The sequence below is a fragment of the Microcebus murinus genome, chromosome X, assembly GCF_040939455.1.
Source record: "Microcebus murinus isolate Inina chromosome X, M.murinus_Inina_mat1.0, whole genome shotgun sequence".
In the NCBI taxonomy this organism is placed as follows: domain Eukaryota; kingdom Metazoa; phylum Chordata; class Mammalia; order Primates; family Cheirogaleidae; genus Microcebus; species Microcebus murinus.
The window spans coordinates 89,868,579-89,893,895 of NC_134136.1; the positions used below are offsets into that span (position 1 = coordinate 89,868,579).

Consider the following 25,317-nt stretch of genomic DNA (forward strand, 5'->3'; position numbering starts at 1 on the left):
GAATGTGCCCCCTCTTCTTATCACTGCTATGCTGTAGTTCCAAAATTCAGGCAAAGAGTGCAAAAATGCATTACCCAGAGTCACACATTCTCAAGCCAACCTGGGACTAGAACCTAATCTCATGCTCCAGCAGTGAATACACTGGAATCTTGCTGAGGGCAGAAATCAGCTCCAGATTCTTCCCTGTGCTTTGGATACATGTACTTTATGCATCTTGTGAATATGGTTGTAGGGACAGAGGTCAGCATGGTGAAGCAGCTAAGAGCAGGCAGTTTAGGAGTCAGAATATCTGGGTTTGAAGCCCACCTCCATTACTTGAAGTGAACTGGATTAAGTTGGTTAATTTCTCTGTGCTTCAGTCTCCTCATTGGCAAAATGGGAATAATATTCCTTGACCACATTTCTGAAATCCCCAAAGCTCTGAAAACTGGAAAGATTTTTAAAAAAATTTTGTTTGGCAACACAACCTGACTTGACCATAATGATTTGATGACAAAACCCTATCTGAATGGAATTGTGAACATTTATGGTCATTATTTACTCCACTTAGAATATTCTTCCATTTTATGGTACAACCATCTGAATTCTATAATATGCTGTTTTACTTTTCAAAAATACAACGTCTGAGTTGTGAAACACACCTGATCTGAGCATTTTGGAAAAGAGGTTTTGTACCTGTAATATCTACCTCATAGGTTTTTCATAGGTTGCTTGCTGAAGAAATTAATATTTGTAAAGGAATTAGAATAGTGTGTGGCCCATAGCAAGCCCTATATAAGTGATAAAGTTAACATTTTATGTAATATTTAACCTTAGAAATTAAGTGAAAGATGATCTACTTTGGGTGTCAGAACAGAGTTTGATAAACTTTAAGTCCTGCATCGAAGCTGGGTTACTGCCATCACTTTCCTGTTAAAAAGAAATCAAACATTAGAGAGACAGCAAACGCCCTTTTGAGTGGCACCTTGACCCTCTCCCTGCTCAGAACTAACCACTATTCTGAAGTTGGGGTGTGTGTGTGAATCTTTTCCATGCATGCGATTTTAGTACATATATGTGTCCATGGTGTATATTTTTTAAAGCTTTGTATAAATGCTATCATAGTATACATATACAATCTCCTTTTTTCAACTCGATGCTACCATGTTCACACATGTAGTCTAGCTTAATTTTATTAAGGGCTCCTGTAGTATGCCATTGTGTGAACATTCTACAGTTTACTTCCCCATGTCCTATAGATGGGCACTTAATTTGTTTCTGATTGTTTGCTATTACTATGCTGCAGTGACCATTCTCATGTGCACCTCCTTGTGCCCACATGGGAGAGTCTCTTGAGTATATATATACCTGGGAGTAGGATTGCTGGGTCACGTGTGCATGTTTTAACTTTATAAGAAAATGCCACTATGCTCTTCAATATGGTGGATCAATCTATACTCCCACTGCAGTGTGAATTCCCATCTCTCCACATCCTTGCCACATTTGGCACTTTCATTCTTTTTAAACATTGGCCTATTTGAAGGGTGTAAAATATCACTCTTATTGTAATTTGAAGCTCTCCAATTACCAGTGAGGTTGAACATCTTTTCTGCTGTAAGTGGTCTACCTGCCTTCATCGTTTAATATTGTGATATAATAAGAAATACATATTTGGTCTCTGCTCCTGGTTCCTGAGATAGAGCTCCTGAAACCCTTGTAGATAAAGGGACTAGGATAATCTTTTGTTCTAATATCTGGTTTTTGACACCAGGTCCTGACACAGAGCTCCTAAATACCTTGGAGCCACCTATACCTAGGTGATGGGAGTGGCCTTTTGTTCTAATGAGGCAACTCTTGGGGGGCTCCTGGACAGTCTCAGGATAGGGGCTGGTGGCCAGGAGAACCAACCATGCATTAGAGGGTGGGAACTTTCAGTCCCACTCCCAAAATCTGGGGAGGGGAGACGGGCTGAAGGTTGAGTTGATCACCAATGGCCAATGATTTAATCAATCATGCCTATGTAATGAAGCCTTCATGAAAACCCAAAAGGACTGGGTTTGGAGAGCCTCTGGATTGCTGAACATGTGGAGGTGCCTAGAGGTGAAGTACCCAGAGAGGCATGGAAATTCTGCAGCCTTCCCACATCCTTGCCCTCTGCATCCGTATCCTTTGTAATATCCATTATAATAAACAGGTAAACATAAGCGTTTCCCTGAGTTTTGTGACCTGTCCTAGAAAATTAATTAATCCCAAGGAGAATGTTGCAGGAACCCCAATTTATAGCCATTTTGTCAGAAGTATAGGTGACAACCTCCTATTTGTGATCGGTATTTGAAGTCAGGAGAAGTCTCGTGGGACTGAGTCCTCAACTTGTGGGATCTGATGCTAAGTTGAGGTAGATAGTGTCAGAATGGAATTGAATTGTAGGAAACCCAGTTGATGTCTTCCAGAGAATTCTTGGCATGTGTGGGGAAAGAACCCCCACACATCTGGTGTCAGAGTGTTCTGTGTTGTACTGAGTGTGAGCGTAGAGCGAAAAGTATTTTTCCATCAGACATTGGCTCATCCAATGTGAATTCTCCTCAGCAGCAGAGGTGGCCTTGCTAAAGGCCCTGTGATCCTATCAGCTAAGACACCCACAGATTCTCCCATGGGTGCAGCGAGAGACATTTACTTAGCTCTGCGTGCCCAGATACTCTCACATAGGCATGAGAAAGAACAGCCATCAGACGGTCACCAGCAGACAGAAGCAAAAATAGGAGTTAGAAGAGAAAGGGGTGAGAAAAAAATCCCCAGACTGAGAACCATGGGTCTCATTTTTACATTTTTTGGGTAAACTCATTTGCTGGCAGCTAGTAAAAAGGTCAGACTGGACAGTCCACCCTTGACTGGGCTGGCTCAGGTCATCAAAACAAGTAACCCGGCTCCATGTGGATTCTCCAGAACACCTTGAGAGTCCAGCTCAGGTGTTTACCTGACATGCTGATCCCGTGTCCTGTCTGCCAGCATCCCAGTGCCCCCCAAATGGGGCTTCGACCTCAGTCAGTTACGGTAGGTCTGCACCAGCTCCCCGCAGAGCTCTCTCAAGCCTCCTTCTAGAATTTTGGGAGAAAGCTCAAACTCACTTGTCAAGCGCGCTTGGTGATCTGGCCAGTACCTATGTGTCTAGCTTCTCTGTAGCCAGCACCCAAGGGAACTCTGTCCCAGCTTCACCAAACCACTGGGAGTTCCCCAAACATGAGAGGCTATTTGACAGCCCTGGGCCTTCCCTGACAATCACCTTCCTTCTCCCTGGAGTTTGCCTCCCAGGAGACATTTGGCAATGTCTGGAGGCATTCTTGGTTGCCACAGTGGTGGAGGGCGTGCTACTGGCCTCTAGTGGGTAGAGGCCAGGGGTGCTGCTCAGCACCCTACAATGGATGGGATAGTTTTCCCCGCGCCCCACCAACAAAGAATGATCTGGCCCCAACTGTCAATCGTGCAGAGGCTGAGAAGCCTTCCCCAATGTGTCTCTCCTCTGTGCTATTGCAGCTGTCTCTAGCAGGTCACCAATGCAATTGCCATCACTGCACACCTGCCCACCTCCCCAACTAGAATGCAAAGTCCCCAAGGGAAAAGACTATGGGTTAGCTAACTGGGATGGAAGGGACTCAGATATTTGCTGAATAAATGGATGAACAAGTCATGGGTGACTCCTATTATAAATTACACCTGGGAAGGACGGGTGGGCGTGAGGTGCCCAGAAGCCAGCGCATCCATTTGAAGAGCTGACAGGGAAACATTTCTCCATATTGGGAAGTTTTACACATGGGACTCCCACTGGCACTTTTTGGCAATTTTTAAAGACAGGGAATAAATGTGTCAATATTTATTGAATGTTTACCATGTGGCCAGCACTGTGTTTTATAGGCACTACTCAATGTGGTCCTCACAATGACCCCACTGGGAGGTAATTAGTCACACTCATTTCAAGGACGAGGATGGAACCAGAAACATCCAGAGGCCAGAGTAACACACCCCAAGTCACAAAGCCAGCAGGGGTGGGCCCAGCATGGTGATTTCTTTGGGAGAAGTTATGAGTCCTTTGTAAAGAGAAACATTTCACTCTCAAATAGCTAAGCACCTGCTGCATTTACAGGCTTTAGTTTGTACTTGTGTCTGAGTCACACTTATTTTATATTGTCGTTAGGTGTATGAGCTGAAAATAAAAAGGAGAAACACTAAAGATTTGGGATTTCAGTTATGTGTCACCTCAGGAGAAAGTTAATTCTCATTTTTGTCTCCAATATCTCCGCACAAATTGCAACTCCAGTAATAAAATGAGAGCTTGAAAAAATAAGCACCCGGGGCTGATGAAAGCAATACGTTTGTCTCAGGGCAGGGGCTGAATGTGAGGCTAAGTGTTCTTAGGGAGAAACATGTCAATACGAAATCTTTTCACCAACCTGTGATGGATGTGCTAATCTTCTCAAGTCAGCACGGGTTCACCCTGGCAATGCACTGTAATAACTTATTTAAAAGGCAGCTGGCTTTTATAAATGACCTGCTCCATCAACTTTTAGATTTTCATTTTCAGAAATGTATTCCCTTATCAAAACAGCATTTGCTGTATATAGTAAGGGCTCACTTATACATTTTCTGTAACAGAGAAGACTGCTGAAGTGACCAGGTTTGGGAGTTACTGTTCTTTGCTCTCAATTCTGTAAGACATTCAAGCTTTGTAGAGGCAATGAGATAGATAACAAATGTTGGACACACTTGATGTTTTGGCAAGGTGGGGGGGGCGGGGGGGGGGAGGAATGGCAGGGGCAATGTATGTAACCCTAACAATGTTTGTACCACCATAATATGATAAAAGGAAAAGAAAAAAGAAAAAAAAAAAAAAGAATGCCAGGTAGGTGATTTTCATTCCATGAAAGCAGTGGTTGGCAAACTAACATCTGTAGACCAAATCTGGCCTGAGGCCTGTTTTGTTTTATAAATAAAGTTTTATTGGAACATAGCCACACCCATTTGTTTACTTACGGCCTATGGCTGCTTTCACACTACAAGGGCAGACTGGAGTAGTCACCACACAGGCCATGTGGCCTGCAAAGCCAAAAATACTCGCTCTCTGGCCCTTTCCAGTGCAGGCAGGCCAGCCTCTGCATTAGACAGCCGTAGTATTTGTCTTACCACCCGCTTGGATCCTTTTCAGTTGGGGGCTAAAGGAGTTAGAGTCAGAGAAGACATCTGGCTTATTTAAGGCATTGGGCGGGTTCAGGCAGGTTAAAGATAGAAGAAAATATAAAAAAACAAAACACTAGGCAGCATCTCTAGGCAAGAACTTTAATGAATTGAATAGTTTACTGACCACCTCAAAAAATCAGTATAATAGATACAAAATTATCATTTCATGTCAGGAGAAAATTTCTCATGTTGGCAATAGTACGTGTGGCTGGCATATTACATCCCCCCTGTGATGGGCCCATTGGGACGTTGGTGAACACGCCTATATCTCAGTATAAAGTTCCCTTTCCCTGACAACCGTACAAGAGGAGAGATGAAGAGGGTGAGGCTGAGGACCCTGCGCCGAAAGCACTTGCAGGGGTCCCTGTGCCCAGGGGTCAGAACTTTAGGGGAATGACCGGCCAGTATTTGGGCTGCTTTCTGTCGCAGTGCTTGTCAAAGCTCAGCTGCACCGCAGCCTCCATGGCCTGGATCTTGGCAGCGCTGTCCCCGTACAAGCGCTTCATCTCGGCCTGGCGCCGCTCGCCTGGCCTCTCCGTCGGGGGCTCCACTGACCGCCGGGTGTTGCAGTACAGGTCATGGTCGGCGTTCACGTAGTCGCCCAGGCGCTCTGCGTCCAGCTGCTGCTGCCGCCCTGAGGACGAACACGAACATGAATGGAAACACGCACGGGTGCACATGTGCACACAGGAGGGGAGTGTGGCGAGGACGTGCCATCTGCAGCCCCCCGAGGTCCCTCACTGTTCCCTCTCCCACTGTGGAATCAGGGAATCTCCCACTGTGCAGCTGAGATGCTCACTAGATTGTGATACGTGCCAGGCAGATTATTATCTACTTAGTTATGAAGCTCACTGGTCACTTTCCAAGGGGTTACTGTACACTGAGAGACATGGCAAAAAGCTACAAGGAAACTTGCCACTCCAAACTTCCAAACCTCTGCCTCGAGCCCTGAAAATGCAAGAGAAAAATGAAACCACTCGGGGTTCTCTTTTTATATCTATGTGGCCCGCCCACAACCTGCCTGGCTAGGAACAGTTGATGAGCTTGCTTGGCTTCAAAAACTGGACAAGGCCAGCATGGAAACGAAAAGCTTCCTGGAAGGTCCAGTGTTGCAAGCAGCAGTACTTACCACCACAAATGGGGTGGTGAGGAAAGTAAAAATCACCCTTCTGGAAGAGGTACTGATTTTAGGTGACCTGGAAGAGAACAAGTGCTAGTAGCTACAATGCAAGAACGCTGACCCTTCCATAGCTTCAAAGCACAAATCATATCAAACAATGGAAGGTGACATGATTCAACACTCGCTGAAGGAAAAAGGATGAAGAAAGTGCAGTTTTGCAAATGAAATTAAGCCCCCCCCCCCCGACTTCTAATCTTCTTGCTGTATTAGCAAATCTGCAAGAGTGGGTTGGCTTTTCCACTATGGGATTTGACTTTCTACTTCCCAGGTTAGCCTAGGTTAAACTGCAAGTGATGTAGTTATATATTTTGAATCTTACTAATTTAAATGGATTCTTATAAAGCAAGAAATATTTATTCAATTTATTCTCCCCTCTACATTTTTGACTATAGCAAGTCCCACTATCGCAATTTTTATTCTTATGAAAACAGCAACATAAAAATATCAACAAAGCAATGCTGCATAAGGTAAAATTTAGCCAATTTCTGTAGATTTTATAAGCGACTCTGTCAAAAGAAATTGGTAGAAGAAAGCACTTCTGTAGCTACTGTGGCTACCAAGAGAAATGCTATCAGATAAGGAGCAAAGATGGCTACAGGGGAATAAAACAATGCTATCAATCATTCTTTCCTGGTTGGACCTCTCTCCACTAGTACCTGGAAGGGAACACGGTAGTGAGCTAATCAAGTATGAATGGAAAGATATTTATAAGGCTATGCACAGTCACTCTCATAAATCCTGTTCTTTATATATAAATGTCTTAGAATATCTAGTTTATTTTTACCTAAGGAAGTAATATATGGATGAGCCAAATGACTATCAAACAGAATAAATGCTGTATAACTGCTACCTCATCCACAGAAAGAAGATGAGACTGTCTGTCTGTGAAATGCAGAGCTAACCCCAAACACTGGCCTAACCTACAAATGAATAGGAGGTCAACAAGCATTTGTTTCTACGTTTTGGTCCTTCTGCCATGTTTGAAACACCAGCATATATATAAGCTGTTCAGTTCTCAGGGGTGTTTAAATTCTCTGCCCCCTAAGTGAGTTCTGTTGGAGTGGTGTGGGATTAGATGAACTGGGTCCTGATTAGCCAGAGAAAATGGCCATTTCTAGACATATCCCTGCCTTCCACGCTACCTTCTAGGGAGAGAAAAAAACATCCAACGGTGAGTTAGAGAAAAGGACTCGACTATTGCCGCGACTGCTTCTTACTGTTACAAGACGCCTGTGTGCTCCTGGCGCCGAGGCTGTGGGAACTAGCTTCTCCCTGGGAGTGTCTCTCTTCTGCCTGTCTTGGGATGATTCAACAAGACTTTGAAGGACAGCTTTGCTTGGTGCTTTCAGGAGGCAGAGGAAAGGTGACCCAGGACACTGGGTTTTGGGGTGGGCAGTACAAACTGGTAAGATATGTTCGGTCACCATGAATTCGCACAGGAATTTCACACTTGCCTCTTCCCAAAATGGCAAGCACAGCACTTCCTAAGAAGTCTGACCAGGAAGGGAATTGAGGGCCCTGATGTGGCTTTCTGGGACAGCTGGAATTTGACTGAAGGATCCCTTCAAGGACTACACTCTGAAGGCCTGGCTTTCCCAAATTAGCACAACAGATTCCTCTTCCACCCACGGGCAGCCTTGGGCACGTCACCAATCCTTCAGCTCCCTTCTGTGGCTCTTCTGCCTGGGGGAGATGATCCCACGCTGCAGGGCTGCTGGGTGGCTCGAAACCTCTGCATTCACAGGGCAGAGTGTGGAGCCAGTCTTGTTACTTTCAAATTCATCCCAAGACTATAATCAGTTTCGCCAACAGATCTAGTGAAACAACAGATGTTCAACTTCCTGTCTAAATCTGAGTCTCAGAGTTTAGAAGTTTTAACAGACACTGGGATCTTGGCTATCTTAATAAGTGTTGTTCTCTGCCATTAAGATATGTGAATTTAACCTTTGTATTTTTGCATCCTTTTCTTTTCCCCATAATTTAAAATGTTCAGAATCACACTTCTTTTTGCTACTTTTCTGACAAAAACTACCTTACAGATATTAAATAGATATAACAATGATCTGGAGAGAGATGTTTTCTCTTATGGACATCTGTGAATGAAACACCATGTCAACACAAAGCAAGCTCAGTAGGCAATGAGGCCGTGCAATTTTCCAAGTCTGCACTCAGCGTGTGCTTGTGGGTCACTATCACACAATTTTAGTTCTTAATAAAGTTCGTACCGGGTAAGACTAAAAGAATAAAAGACATAGCCCTATGCCTGCATTCTCCATTTGTATTTCACTTCCATTCAGGTTTTCTCATGAAAATTTAAGGCCCAACCCTTGTCCTCTCCCTGCCTCTTGAGATTTGGAGGTTTCATGGTTTCCTGCATAGTGGACAGTCACCCTAAAACACTGACCTAAAGGGCAAGATGTCTGTCATCTCTACTGACAGAACCTGCTGTCGCCTGTGAGCTGCCCTGCAGGGGTCATTTACGGGGAAAGGGCACTGTCACCTTTACTTACTTATGTACCCCCAGCCCCAGGAGGAAGACGCAAGGCCTGACATAAAGCAGGTGTTCAGGAAATGATTGTTGAATGAATGTTCGGACAAATGCCATACATTATGGGAGGAAAAGAGGAAACAACTCTTTTCCTTCCAGATGCTGTCAAACAAAAATGATGATAACCCAGGGATAGAGAAACAGATGCTTAAGTCTCAAAAGGTGCTGGGTTCCTCGTGAGTTCCTCAGAGCCTCCCAGGCAGAGGGGCTGGGGCGAAGGGGAGGACCAATGAGTTGGGGTCGAACCCTGTTCCCTTATATTAGAGTCGCTTTGCCTCCACTTACGCAATTAAAATTAAAAAAAGAGTTCTAAAGCCATACTACAAATTTAAAAACCAGTCAGCTTAAGACCAAATACCCTCAGACTCGCTGTGCATTGATGGTTGCAGCTAGTATCTGAAAGCAGTTTAGCGAGTACTAACTTAGGGGACCAGGGAAGCCTTTGAATGGAATATCTGAGTTTGAAGGCGTCTATTTACTCTGCTTCCTATTTTCTGCTTCCTTTCTGCCTCCCAGTGAAAGAGAGGATTGTCAATCACTGGCAGTTTTTCTTCCTGTCAATGCAAGGTGAGGGCTCAGCCAACCAGACAGAGAATTATCTGACCGAAGGGAGCAGAGAAGCATGAACATCACACTTCAGACACAATTGAACAGTTGCCTTGTCATGGACAGTTCGGTCATTTTTATTGAAAAAAAAGCTGTAGGACTCAATGTTACCAAGCACTTTGTTCTTGAAGGGTATTTGGCCAAGGCAATTTGTTTTAATACACATCTAATTCTAAGATTCATCCCAGCTTTAAGACAGGGTTGTAGTAGATTGAATAGTGCCCCCTCAAAATATGTGTTCACTTTGTGACATTATTTGGAAATAGTGTCTTTGCAGATGTAATTAAAGAAAGAATCAAGAAGAGATCATAGTAGCTTAGGGTGGGCCCTAAATCCAATGAGAGTCATCACAGAAAAGAACACACAGAGACACAGGGGAAAGCCAGGTAAATACGGAGGCAGAGGTTGGAATGATGCTGCCATGAGCCAAGAACACCAGGAGACACCAGCAGATGGAGGAGGCAAGGCCCTAGAGCCTTTGGAGGGAATGTAGCCCTGTTGACACCTTGATTTTGAACTCCTAGCCTTTGGAACTGTGAGAGAATAAATGTCTGTAGTTTTAATCCACCAAGTTTATGGTAATTTGTTACAGCAATGCTAAGAAACTAAGATAAGGGTTAATATGTATATAGGGTTAAAATAAGAAAAATAGTATATATTATTAAGGAAAAACTTTACTGGATTACATCTGGGTTTTGGATACATAATCTTGATTATTTTTCACTTCAATCTACAGATCTACATGATGTTACCAATGTAAGGAGTTCCTTATAGCACATAAAAGAAAATAAAATCATGGAAAGTTACTGGGACTTTACCGAATCTTAAATAGGAGGGAAAAATCTATTCAATATTACTCCACAGATAATAAGCCCAAAGGCAGAACATTTTTTTTTATTTATTTATTTATTTTTCTTATTTTCGTATTTGACTGTGATCAGCACGGGCAGAACATTTTGAAGGACAAAGCACTAAGACAGTGAGTGTCTTCCCTCATTTTTCTAGGACTAGCATGTCTTTCTAATTATGTTCTCTGCTATACTGCCAAAATTAATGATTGTAGCATAACTCAGGGAAAATACACACTTGATTTGTCTCACGAACGCCTCATTTCTGGCCTGTCGGCAACCACCTAGAACACAGGTGCTTACCAGTAGAACCACCAGAGCCATTTCCGATTGGTCCTCTCTCCTCATCCTGTGTCCCTTGCTCCAAGACAAATGCAATACCAAAGTTAGTGGACAATCACCATTTTCACTTTCACGACAAAAGTGCGTTTACGTCCTTCCCTTATATTTTTCTATGGCCATTATTTAATGCATATCATCTCACTGATTGGTTTTGTGCACTTCTGGACAACTGTACTAGACAAAACAAACACACACAGTGAGATTGTGCTCAATCTGTGTGATTTCATATTTCAACCCCATTCATTAAACCAAAACAGCTCACTAAAGCGTAAGCCCTGCCATATCACCTAGGTTTTCCACAGAGAGCATACTGAGGGAGAACCAGATGGGTTTCTAGCAGACTGACTGAAGGCTCACTATAAACACTGGAGTCTAAACCTTCCTACTAGGGTGGGCATGACATAATGGAGGCAGATGTCTCTCACCAAAGGTATACAAATGACATTTGGGCCCCTTGGTAAGAACAGCACTTTGAGTGTCTAGGTGGGGAGTAAGTGGACTTTCCTCTTTCTTTCTCATTCTAGATCAACCTATCCCTCAAAGCCGAGCACACTCCACTTCTCCGCAGCTGCCCTGGGGTGCTCCTCCTCTGACTGTCTAGGTCACTGGTTCTACCCTTTACGAGCATAGGTAATCACAGAGCACACCGTGGATGTAGGGATATTCTTCTTCTCTGTATCATTCTAAATTTGATTTTGTCTCCTCTTCCCAGCAGGGTTTAAGCTTTTTGGGAATATGTCCCTGTTTTGATCCAGTATCTACCCCCAAAATACAGATGGAAAATATCTGATTGGCTCAACCCTGAGACAACAGTGGCAGTGTTTGTGTCACAGGGCCTTATTCTCTATTAGGTACGATAACTTGCATTCATTTTCCCTCTAAGTCTTCAGAATATAACTTGGCACTCTTAATGAATGGCCATTTATGACTTTAAAATAATTTTCTCAACCTAATAATAAACATTTCTGCTAAGAAATAATTGAAAACACAGCTGACCTTTAAAACTTTTTAACTGTCTACTTTTTCATAAGTAATGTTACCATGGAAGTTGTAAGTAACGGAAATATCTTGTTAGGAAATGATGACATATAATATAATCAAAAGCACGCTTGCTCCCACTGCACAAAAGGAGTTCTTATCCTACTTACATTTTTGTTTTTATCTTTGAAATATGTTAAATTTGACACTACATGGAATACTAGTAGCCATCATAAATAAGAACATGCTGTCCAAACTGAAGGAGTTTATCCCAGGAAAAGATTAAACAAGACTCAGATGATGATGAATTGTATAACATGTATGTTCCTGTGGAAGTGAATAATACTGAAAAGTTATATTTAGCTATATTTAAAATTTAGCTATATTTTCCCTTGCTAATAATATTTTTATAAAATCCTGTGTTTTCCAAATGGTTCATGCTCAAAGTTCAATTTGCCTTTATTAAACAAGTAGCTTCTAGTGGTTTTAAGAGCAAAATAAATTTTAACCAAGTATTCACACTACCAGGTCCCTTATCTCTTTATTAAAGCTTTTCCCAACTGTGTAACTAACCCTCCATGAAAATTCCTAGTGAAGGTAATGGATTGGAAAGTACTGTGGGCATTCAGATTATGCACATATGAACTCCATCATCCATTGCTGCTTGAGGGAACACATGTTCATCCTGTACCCACCAAAAGTGCTGGTGAAAGAAATATTGCCAGTGACCTGCTGCCCACTATTTTCTATTGGTACAGGATCAGGCAATGGCAGCATCTTCTAATAAAGACCAAGTCTTAATAGATGAGAGTCTGACTCTAATCTAATCCCAGCCTGTTCTCGCCCCCACCAGACAATGCTCACGTCTCGCAGGGACCTGCTAATGCATTCAGGGAAGGCAAGCATCGCAGAGACTCTAGGACAAGCAGTTTTGAACCATGCTGTAACTACACATTTTAAAAGCATAAAGAATCAGAAGCTTGTTGCGTTTAGTGCTGTTATTAGGAATATGGAAGTGGGTTCATTTTCCAAGTCCATGTATTTTACTACATTTAGCATGTAAGAATGTCCTTGAAACAGAACTAAAAACCTGTGTTAATGACTACATTTGATGGACACCAAAACTTTAATTCCTTCATGTTTTTAATGTTCTAAATCAGTTTAAAAGTTTGAAAAGTGCTGCCTAGAACAGAAATATCTGACCTTTTTGAAATCACAGAACATCTTTATTTTTTTAAAAAAAATACAGAATCTTAAGCAAGCACTAATCAAGGCAAACAGTATCAGAGTAAAAACAACTGATGGTTAATAATCCATGCTGAAGGATGAGTTACTAGCAACTAAACATAATAACAGATATTTATTGGGCACTGACTCGATATTAAGTACCATTCTATGACCTTTCTCCCATTATCTCATTTAATATCCATAATTACCATCCATTAATTAGAAACCCCCATTTCACAGGTGGGAAGACTGTGGCACAGAATGGTGAAGGTAGGGGACCCGCAAAAGGATAAGAACTTCCTGCTAGTGAGTGGTGGAGTGAGGCTGGAACCCTGTGATTTGAGCAGTTCCAGCACAGCTGCCTCTGTATACTGTTGCTAACAATAATCTCAATATTCAGGAATGAGGTTAAAAATGGAGGTTGCAAGCATTTTCGTAAAATTCCCTTTTGTGATGGTTTGCTACTTAGATCTGGTAAAACAAATATTTAACACATTTTCTTCGCAGAGATGACAAGACCTGTGTGGTTTTCTTTATGTCCCAGTCACGGACTGCTTTTGGGAACAAAGAAAATTCCCTTGGGGTGATTGTTTAAGTTTCCTAGGGCTGCCACGACACAGTACCATATACTGGGTGGCTTAGAACAACAGAAATTTATGGTCTCACAGTTCTGGAGGTCGAATGTCCCACAGAATCAGCACAAGTGTAGCACTTTAGGGGATAAGATTTGCCAACCTCCCATTTAAGGCTGATAGACTTCATTTATTCATTCAAAGCCAGGCATGACTTAGCAGGTAATTTCCATGACCTTGTTTACCTACCAGAATTCCACCTGGCAATGGCAAGAGGAAGGAACAGGGATGGTTGTTAGTCATATCTGTAATGGTGCTGCTTACACTTTTTTCTTTGGTGGCAAGGACACATTTCATTATTTTATTTTCATTTCATTCATATCCCTTTTTTGTCAGTAACTCAGGATTATTTTAAATCAACAGATAATTCAAAATGGTCTCTTAGATGACCGGGGTTTGCTGCCACTCTTAATGACAACTTCCATCATAAAAGTATCAACGTTTGGTGGAAAAAACATGTCACTCTACCTTCTGGTAAGAATGACAGGAATAAACCCTATCTCCATCAAATTTTCTTTTTCGAAAGCTGTAACAAATAGCATTCCAACCAAATGTTGACATGCTCCAAAGCCTACCCTCCCTCACTTGTTGTATGAGGTCTGTCTGGAAAGTATCCAGGCATGTAATATGAAAAGTAAGAGACACTTACTGAAGAAGATGCAAGATACAAGAAATATTGTATATAGGACAATGATACCTCAGTCCCCTTCAAAGTAGGCACTTGGGGACCTCACACAGTTCTCCTAGAGTCTCTTCCACTGTTCAAAACAGTCTGCAAAATCCTGTGTTGGCATCTCCATCAGCTGCCTCATCCTATTTTCCTGAATCTTATCAATGGTCTGAAATCTCTTCCCTTTCAAAGGTGATTTTAGTTTTGGGAAAATCCAGAAGTTGCAGGGCACCAAATTTGGGCTGTAGGGGGTCTGAGTCACCTGGCTGATTTGATGTTTTGCTAAAAAGCTCTGCACAAGACATGATGCATGGGCGGGCATGTTGTCACGAAGAAGCTGTCAATCACCAGTTGCCCATAGCTGTGGCCCTTTTTGTCACATTGTCTCTCTCAACCTATGAAGAACACTGAGGTAGTACTCCTTATTGTTTGGCCTGGAGGAGTATACTCATGATGGACAATACCTTCCCAATCAAAAAACATAGTTAACATGGTCTTGATCTTGCTGCGACTTTGCTATGCCTTCTTCAGGTGTGGAGAACCAGGCAATTTCCACTGGGACGACTGGGCCTTCATTTCTGGATCATGGCTGTAGACCTACGATTCAACTCTGGTTATGAGGAAACTTCTTGAGGAAATCTGGTTCATTGGTAACAGTTTGAAGCAAGTCGTTAGCAACTGCAGCATGATATTCCTTCTGCTCTGGTAGCAGAAGCTGTGGAGTGCATTTTGCCACAACACATTTCATGCCAAGATCCTGCATCAAAATCTTGGACACAGCAGTTTTTGGAATCCCCAGATCAGCTTCTAGTTCTCACACTGTCAGTCGCTGGTCTTTGTTGATTGCAGCCCGTACACATGCAACATTCTCAGATATTCTGCTTATTGCAGGCCTTCCAGAACGTAGATCACTTTCGACAGATTCTTGACCATCTTTGCAGCATTTGTACCACACTTTTATTTGTGTTGCACTCATTGCATCATCCCCAAAAGCCTTCTGAATCATCCGAATAGTTTCTGCAGAGGAATGTTCAAGCTTAACACAAAATGTGATGCAGATTCACTGCTCTACTCACTCAGTCTTTTTGAATGCTATGGCCACACAGTACACGTGCTCTCTCAGTGGCATCGAGCACCCCACTGACCAGTACAGTGAAGTCATCATTGTTCACACAAATACATCCCAGTCCACTCTCCTTGGCTGCCAGGATACATTGATGTTGCACAAATCATTCTCATTATATTAACGGTGGCTGGATACTTTCTGGACAGACCTCGTATACTTTTAAATTAGACTAATAGCTATTTCTTTTATATATTGTGAAAAACAGTAAAAGTTATTTCTGGAGATCAAGGAAAGGTATTCTAAGGTATTCTACGTGTACTAGAAAGTACTGTTTTAAAAACTACCTGTTTGGATATACTTTCTAATATGCATCAAAAAAGTCAATAGTTTAATCAAAAGAAGGGAAGTCAAAAAACCTGAACGAATAGTTTAGTGGAGAATCACAGGCAAAGATAATAAAGGACATGACACTATATGCCCATTGCTCAGCTCCCGGCATCCAGTGGAGATCAATAAATGCTAGCCCATCATTAGGACAACATAGACAACTTAAGATGGAAAGGCAACTCCCATTCTCAGGCTTCTATGTTTCCTTGTTATTAGAAAATTCTAGGTGAAATGTCACAGAATTAGAGTACACTAAAAAAAAAATATTGAGACTGAATACTGGCTACAAAAGAGAGAGAAAAGCATTTGTATATCTGTCAGAAGTACTTAAAATAGAAATGGTCTGGTGAATTTTAATAGTAAGGAGAGCACAAAAAGCAGTTTTTTGTAGCAAGGTAGTAGGAAATTTATAAAAGAAAATTCCTGCTTTCTGACTGAAGATATAAGACCTTTATCATGATTCTCTAACCCCAGGGACAGAGCCTTGATGCAGAATCAAACAGGAAAGTTGTAAGTGCTGGGCATTTCACTGCTGGGTTTAGGTTCACACTGATCTCTACTCTGAAGGGAGCTATTTAAGATTTGGGAGCTCTGTAGCACCAGAAACATCTCCAAGCCACATCCCAGATAAATGGCAAGAGTATTTTAGGAACCTAGCAGTCTCAGGGACAAGTGTTGGTATAGAGGGAGAAGAACAGAAGTGCAGTCAGGTAGAATTGGTTTCAATCCTGACTGCAAATTACTAGTTGTGGACCCTGGAACCAGTCAATTAACTTTCTTAAAGTTCACTTTCCTTACTTGTAAAACAGGTTTAATACCTTGAGGGACTGTTGTGTAGATTAGGAAACATACATACACACACACACACACACACACACACATACGTGCTCCATGTGATAGAATGTCTAACATTCAATAAATAGTAGAAATACTATTAGGATAAGTTTTGTTCTGGAACTAAAAATACATCCTATACTAAAACAGCTCTGGAAACTAATTGCTATGGTTTGTTTCACGTTGAAATTTGATCAAAAATGTTGAAAGTAGGGCCTGGTGGGAGATGTTTGGATCAAGGGAGGGCAGATCCCTAATGGTTTGGTGCCATTCCCATGGCTATGAGTAAGTTCTCCCTCTATTAATTTCCCTGAAAGCTGCTTGTTAAGGAGCCTGGCACCTCCCTCCTCTCTCTCTTGCTCCTTCTCTAGCCATGTGATCTCTGCATATGCAGGTTCCCCTTAGCCTTCTACCATGAGTGGAAGCAGCCTGAAGCCCCCACCAGAAGCAGATGCTGGTGCCATGCTTCTTGTATAGACTGCAGAACTGTGAGCCAAATAAACCTCTTTTCTTTATAAATTACCCAACCTCAGGTATTCCTTTATAGCAACATTAATGCACTAATACATTACTATAACTGAGGTGCAACGTCACCATAATTTTTCCAGGCTTAAGACTGGATTTAGAATATTACCTGGACCCAAATGAAGAGTTATAAAATAACTTTGTATAATAGGGAAGAAAAAAAATGCAAAAGTCAGGGCGAAGAAACAGGAAGCATGAATAGACAGAGGCCTGAACTTACGTCGCTCTTCTCTGTGCCTCTCAGTCTCTGCAAAGTATTGGCGGAGCTCCTCGGTGATTTCCATATTGCTCAGGTCGCATTCTACCTCCCCATCTGATTCGGTCTCTGTCTCCTCATCTTCGGACGAAGCTTGGTCTTCTCTTGAGGATGGCTGGATCCTACTGCTGTTTTGTGGCTGCTGCCCAGACCTTCCAAAACGTGAAGAACTGGAGTGGGAGTCCTGCCAGGCCATATGATGGTCACAGAAGGTCTGAGGATATCCAGCCTCATTACTGTAAGAGCTTTGGGGAAGAACTGCAGGAGGGAGATACCATGAAACACTGAAATAGGATTCCATGGCCTTCCTGTAGGCGTTCTGGTGGCATCGCATCCAAGCCATTGCTTGATAATAATGTTGCCAGTATCTCGCATACACTGGGTGGGAATACCAACACTCAGTAGCTTTCGATGTTGATTCCTACAAAATGAAAGGATGTGGAGGGTAGACACCAAACAGTTCATCCCAAGAGAAATCTTCAAATGTTTGGTCAACTAGCTAACAGGAAATTACTGAGTATCTGTGGAACACCTATTCTACATGAGGATGCTACTGGGCCCAAAAAAGGGTGTAAGACATGTCTGTGTCCACAATGGGCACTAAGTCTATGCATACTTGCTCTTTGCAGGACAATTAGTTTAAGGCAATGGAGGATGATTACAATGTGGGGACAGAGGTTAATGATCACTCTTAGAGAAGATACAGGGAGAGATAAGGACCCAAAGCTCATCATCTTGTCCCTCTCTACACACTGTTAAACTAGTTCGAAGTGAGAAATAGCCTGCTAAGAACCATGCAGACTGATAAGCATGACAGACTTTGGTTCCTCCCCTTCTGCTCCCTAAACTAACCTGCTGGCCTGGACCACTTCTCAATGCCTGGGACAAGTGATGTCTAGGAACATACTTAATAGTGCTTTTAGTTTTACTTTTCTGACTTATTTCTTCAGTCTTCTCCCTCATGGAATGAGAATGCCAAGACTTTAAAGCCTAAAGTTTATCTTTTTTCCTTAGGAGTTAAAAACAACAACAACAACAACAAAAAACAAACAACTTACCTTTGCTGCCATCTCTGATTGTAGAAGTCCAAATGGGCACTTGACACTAGGAAAGAACCACCACAGTATGAACATCTGATCAGTATAGCCATGTGGTATTTGTGACTATTTTGTGGTTTGTGAAGCAGCTCCTGGGAGGTTGCCTCTTCCTAGTACCATGCCTGATCTTCATGCAACATATCTACAAGACTCTGGCACCTGGGTCATGACCTTACAGTGTGAAAAGAAGGGATCCCCTTAGGTATGATTAAGTGGGTCAAAGGCCCCTGCATGGTTTTGCATTCAATTACTTGTTTCCCTATTGAAAGTGAAGTCTATGAAAATGACCGTATATTTAGCATGTATACACAAAATAATATACAGAAAATGAACTAAAAATGTACAACTATTACTTTATTTACTAATTCTTAACCCATGCCGATGCTTATTCAAATTAAACCTAGATTTTCCTGAGGGTTGAGTACAATACATCTTTCCAACTGGCCAGAAATCTCTGCTGGGTCTTGCCTTAGCTTTGGGACTTGGAGAAACCTCTTTAAATAAGACATCTCTTCAGCCTCAGTTGTTCCCTAGCCTTTAAGTCCCCCTAATGGGCCTTGTTTTGCTTTTGATTGCAGTACACATCTCTCAGGCAGTGTGTGACGCCACACTCTCCATACCTAACCACCTTGCCCCTTTGCAGGAGGAGAAACTGTTCCATGAAGACTTTTCCACAAAGATACCACATAGATTGCCTTTGCCCAACAGCATTGCTCTACTGAGATTTACTCAAATGAAATTATGGTAGAAATCAGTACATACTTGAGTGCTAAACTGTACGATGCAGCCTTTAAGTGGCTAGTTCACTAGAACCAGGTTTCATATTTCTATCACTGAAATATGAATAGCTTTCTGAAAGCCTACAGCACTTAATGACATTAAAGTGAACTCCATGTGTGTCGTAATCAAATTTGTTTTTATAGATTAACGAGCAGCAAATAAATTAAATTAGAAAAGTCTAGGAAACATCTGTGACTTCTGGAAATTAACAGTTTTGGATCCAGACTGCTCTCTATGCCTCATAAGGCATACTTAGAACCAGGTCAATGTATATATCAATTATCCCCAATTGGGAAGTCTGACAGCTTCAAATATGTAATAAAAACCATTGTGATTAAACACTACTGTAGACTAAATCCTGTTTTCACTTATAATGGGAAAAATCCAGCCTAGCATTAAAGGTTGCAGCACCAATATTCTGAAAATCCATGATTTTCAAGTGGCTAAGAGATGCCCCATTTTGCAGGGCTAGAAGTTTAGGCATGCATGATAAAATAGACTGCCATTCAAGAGGTTCAAGGATAATCCATGATGTCCTCCAGGCTGCTCAAATGTCAATGGCTGTGATTAAAAAGAGGGAGGAGTGTTAATTTGAGAAGAGGTTGCTTATGACTTTGATCCAACAAATAATTTGGTAGAAGAGCCGCCATGTTACATTTTCTGAGATCACCCAGGCACCCCCTGGGTACTTTTGCAAGAAAGAAGCCAGGAGAACCAGCTGAGACGACAGAAAAAAGCCAGTTCCAGCTTCCGAACCAGAGTCAGTTCAGATTCAGCCTAGGGTGCCCACCATCTATAAAATACATTAACTAATCATCTAAAGTGCTAGACCCTTTCTAAGACTCAGGCCATTAAGGAAAGATGAATTTATGTTACTGATGGCATCCAGGCAACTTTGTAAGCAATTTTGTTTTGTTTCAATTATGCTTTCCTCATAGTTTTGGCCACTTGGATACTTATAATCAAATTTGTTGCCATCTTCCAGCAAGTTTAGAGACCTGGGGCTGTACATAGAAAACGCTTATTTAATCCGTGGCTTTCTTATTTTTTCTCCCCAAATTCCAAAACCTATTTGTAATATCCTTTTACATTTTAAGTATTTTTAAAATTCCTAAAATCCTATAGATATTCAAATTAATTAATCGAAACAACTTATTTGAATAATTATAAATTAATCTCTCAAAAATCAAATAAGATAAGGTATAGAAAAACACATCTAAAGGAATAGGAACCTGCATGGAGCTTTATAATTATTTTTAGTTTGGCATTTTCAGTATTACTCTTGTTATTTTATGTCAGCAATTTTTTTCAGTGAAGGGTCAGATAGGAAATACTTTAGGCTTGTGGGCTATATACAGTCTTTGTCACAAAGTCTTCATATTTTTTCTTTCTTAAAAAAAAAAAAACAACCCCAAAACACACCAAACAACGCTTTAAAAATGTAAAAACAATTCTTAGCTCCCCGTAAGTACAAAAAACAAGCTGTGGGCTGATTTTTCCCCTCACTCCTGTTTTGTATTAACACCTTTTTAGGGTATATAGACTCTGCCTTCAATACATTGAGCACCCTAATTATTCCTCACTTCTCACTTGGAAATTAGTGGAGGAACTTCTCATTTCTTACATGTTTCATAAATTATTATGCCTGGAGTAAGACTGGTCGAAGCAAGAAAACTGTGGTTATGACCAACCGTAATCTTAATGACCAGTTCCTAATATATGGGGAAAAAATAGTCTCCATGACCGAATAAGGAAATTTCTCATAGACATTTAAAGACTTAATTAAAGCCATAAACAAGCAAACAAACATGAACAAAATTTCTGCAAAACAGTATCAATCAACAGGGCTTAGAAAGCACATGCAGGACCAAGATTTCTGAAAGCAGGACAGAGTTCTGAATATCTATTTCCTGGAAGGAATACATATTTTTCCCTGCTAAGCAATCAGTTAATTTCAGCTGCCGAGGAAGAAGAGAGCCTCCTCTAAAAATGGGTCCTGTTAACTTTTTAAAGCTGGTTACTTTCTCTACGCAGAGAGCTTAAGGGTCTGCCAGGGTTTCTGAAAAGCCAACATTAAAATAAATCTGGATATTTTAGCAACACTTTCAGATACTAACACCTCTTCAAGAAAAGCAAGCTTATGGTTGCAGCTGATTTAAATGCCCTCTCAATGGTCTTTAATTTCCCACCTCCCATGGGAGTGTCTCCTGCTCTTTTAAGGCACAAGCCATCGTGCACTGAAGAGCAACTCCTAACGGGCTGGCAGAGCTGAAAGAAAAGAGATTGGCAATGTCAGGGGAAGCTGGGATCCACAGCTCTACACACCCGGCAGCCCTCCCCAGTGAGCACAATGGCATAACGGTCACCACCCAGCTGAGCCCAGGCGAGTACAGAGCCCATTCATTGTCCTCAACCGCCAAAGGAAGGAAGAAAACAGGGCTGAGGTCATTCACTAAACACTGATGAGGCCTGGAGGCAAGACAGAGACTCTGAGTCTTGAACAATATATTTTCCCATATAGCCTCCCTTAAAAATTTGTATTTACTATTCAGTGCAAGGTATAAAAATATACCTTGAAAGATACATTTTTAATGTGTATATATATATATATATATATATATATATAAAGAACAGATAAAAACTTTGTAGTTTGCAATGGATAAAATGTGATTATTTCCATCAAGTTACCAAAAATCGCACAAATAAGTAATGTGGCTTTGAGTGGTAGTAACATCATACATATTATTGCATATTTATATTTTTATAAATATAAGATCTAGGACATCTCATAGCAACCAGGTAAATAAAAACACAAATTCTCCTAAAAACTATAATGCAGGCTCTGTAATTAGATTTTCCTATCTTTCTTCCCTACCAGAATTCTAAAAATTAAATACATGAAAACTCATCTGCTTTGATTTTTGCATAGAAATAGATGAAAAGTCCAATCATTAAATAAGTAACTCTGGCCAAAAGCCCTGAAAGTGGAATCTTTCCTATAAGGCCCCCACTAATTTGGTTCTCTGAGAAGATCAGATAATTTCGGGGATCTAATTAGGCCTTTAGTACATACTGTTTCAAAGTATAGGAAAGGGGGTTAGCAAAATGAATGAAAATGTGGTGAGAAATCTGAATTACAAAAATTGAGTCTTCCAATAATACACACACCAGTAAGAACTTCCTCAACTAAGATAAATAATAAAATCTTTTTTTTCCTTTCTTTTTTCAGCACATTGCTTCCTGCCCCTCTTCCTGGCTGGTTGCTGAGGCTGGCAAGCTCATCTAGCTTGATGTCCTCATCGGCTCCCTCCTGTGGTTTTGCATGGTCCCTGCTTAGTGACTGGGACATCAAAGGTGGCTCAAGTCCAAATAGCCTTCTTCCAATCGCTGGAGTCCAAGCTCCACCCTTCGGCCAGACACAGGCCTGCTACAAGTTGCATAAGCCACTGTGTTCAGAAAGCCTGCGCCTCCACTTCTATAACAGCCACAGTTAAGATGGATGGGCGAGGGAGCCAAAAAATTGAGTTGTATTTCCTTTTCATTCCCTCAACTCCAAACCCCAATTTACCCTCTTCTATTGTCACAGAGAAGGCATAGCATGCAGGAGGAGTAAGACTGAAAGAATGTAGTTACCAATCCTTTTTCTTTTTTCATACAAATGACATTCTACCCACAGAAGGACATTGTTTAATTTGTCAGCAAGGGTGATGGATTTGTGAATGGATTTATTTGCAAGTTCTCTGAATCCTCATGTGACTAGCATCAGAATCAAAAGTGAAAGATGAGGCCAGGAAGAAAGCTACCCTCTGACTCATAAACACAACAGGCAATGGGATAATGGAGGATGACATAATGATAATACAGTTCAAAGGAAGAAACAGATAAGTTCACTTCACTGCAAGCATATCCTTCATACAGCAAAACCTACTGTGACCATAAAGGAATAAGGGTTGAACAGGCAGGTATTGCAAATTAAGAGCATATCAGCAAAACTCATGACTAGTTTGAAGTGGTTAGGACCACCAGTACATTTTGGGAGTCTTATTTCAAGTTTCCTTTTTCTATAAACATATTCATGGTAATTCCATGTTAATCTCTCTCTTTCCTGAATTTATACAGCACTAACTATGCCTCATTCATTTGGACACAATCAATTACTTGTAGGTATGAATTCTACAACCTGTTCCTTTTAAATTTCCTATTTTATTCCAGCATAAAATAGCTAATATTTCATGCTCTTGGATGCTGTTGAAATTGTTGTTGAACTTGTCTCTTGTTTCCTGGCAATACTCTCTCCTCCTCACTCTACTCCCCCAAATCACCGAGAAGCTGGTAACTCAACTAACTGTAAAGTGCCAAATCTTCTCAGGAAGGAAATGTTTAAATATGTTATGTTTTTAAGGATATTTTCAATTCATCTGACCTTTGATCAACTATAGTTACATTCTTTTTTCACGTGTCCAACTATTCTATGGCTGACTCCTGTCACAGAGAAGTAGTTCCAAGAGTTCTGTAGCTAGTTTGTAAACTCTTACACTTCAGCCTTAATTGTTCAATTTTTCCCCCTCGCTCTGTTGCCTAGGCTGGAATATAGTGGCTTAATCATAGCTCACAGCAGCACTGAACTCCTGGGCTCAAGCGATTCTCCTGCCTCAGCCTCCTGAGTAGTTGGGACTATAGGTATGGGCCACCAAGCCAGGCTAATTTTTTTGTAGAGATGGGGATCTTGCTATGTTGCTTAGGCTGGGCTTGAACTTCTGGGCTCAAGCAATCTTTCCGCCTCAGACTCCCAAAGTGATAGGATTACAGGTGTGAGCCATGGCACCTGGCCTATAAATGGTATTTTTAAAGGGTATCTCTCATCCCACAATTCATGGGAGCCGTGGAAGTAAATAATCCCAGAAGTGTTGTTTGTATTATTAATCTTTAGACTTTAAAAGTAATGTTCGGACTTAAGGTGAACAACAGCTGAATAAAACGCCTAGCCTGTGAACCAAGTTTAAAAATCATTCCTGAAAAAAATAGAAAGTTGTTCAGAACCATCTGATCTGTACTAAGGGAATCTCAGGACTTCAGAGCTAAAAAAGGCACTTCGTTGGCCACTGGTACAACTCTAGCTCATTACTGATCAGGAAAAGCGGGAGAAGACATTATCCACCTCAATAGGTAAGACTCATAAGCGACCACAGGTACCAGAGTTTCCACCAAAACCTCTGACCTCCTACAGAAGTTAAAGAACAAGGAAAAAGAGAAACCCCCAATTTTTGAGTAGATGGGCCAATATCCTAGATAACCCTCTAAGGATGAGGTTATCCTGGGCGATCTTTTATTCAGAGACTGTGCTGGATGGGCAAAATCCAAATTCACGGACAGGTTTTTACACGGTGGTTCTCGGTACATCAGAATCACCTGGGGCACTTAAAAAAATACCGATGGCTGGGCCCCACTTCTAAAATTCAGATTTAATTGGTCTAGAATGGGGGCCCGAGTATCAGAATTCTTGAGTAGTCCAGTGATTAGGAAGTATAGCAGACTTGAGAGCCTCCGGAACTAGTCCCCTCCCCAAATTAACCTGCAATGATTTAGGAATCTCAGGGGCCGCGGGCCCCACCTTGTGCCGAGAGATGACAATTACGATGACAACGTGACAGCCAAGACCTCGGCTCTTCCCGCAACAAGGGAAGCCAAGCCCAGGGTGGGCTCCTCCCTCGCTCCCCAAGGAAACCCAGCCGCCCCCGAAGTCACCTCGTGGGCGCGCAGCTTGACGATCCCGGGCGGTGGGCAAGCAATTGCCTACTTTTCGTGGGACAGATAGAGGGGAAGTGGGAGGGGGGGCTTTCGCTGGGGCGACTGGAAGCGCGCTTCCGGAGCGAGCCTCACGTGACCGCGGCGCGCCGGAAGTCCCGCCCATGCTGCTGACGGCACGTCCGCTTCGCAGGCTACGTGGTGCTGCAAGGCGGGTGCGGGAGGGGGATCTGCTCCTCCGAGTGGAGCCCAAAGAGGGCGGGGGCGGAGAGCTGCATGCTGCCCCGTGTCCGGTCTGGGCACTGGGCCCCGGGCGGGGGACATCTGCAGTGCCGGAAAGTGTGTGTCTATTGAGAGGGATTATTTTAGACAAGGTTCTTCCTTCGTT

General features: G+C 41.9%; 1 protein-coding gene and 1 long non-coding RNA gene across 2 annotated transcripts in view; one reads left to right on the forward strand and one right to left on the reverse strand.

The window, feature by feature from the left end:
• LOC142865953 (uncharacterized) overlaps nt 1–21,473 on the forward strand; it is a 61,791-nt gene extending 40,318 nt beyond the window's left edge. The window contains exon 3 of the long non-coding RNA XR_012916044.1: nt 21,386–21,473. This is a non-coding gene — a long non-coding RNA (uncharacterized LOC142865953). The remainder of the gene's footprint in view (nt 1–21,385) is intronic.
• GEMIN8 (gem nuclear organelle associated protein 8) lies at nt 5,294–25,091 on the reverse strand. The gene is made up of 4 exons (XM_020285021.2): nt 24,930–25,091; nt 18,366–18,411; nt 17,272–17,728; nt 5,294–5,842 (listed from the first exon to the last, which is right to left on the reverse strand). The coding sequence occupies exons 2-4, from the start codon at nt 18,375–18,377 to the stop codon at nt 5,586–5,588; spliced, it is 726 nt and encodes a 241-aa protein (XP_020140610.1). The 5' UTR covers nt 18,378–18,411; nt 24,930–25,091; the 3' UTR covers nt 5,294–5,585.
• Nucleotides 25,092–25,317: the final 226 nt, after the last annotated feature.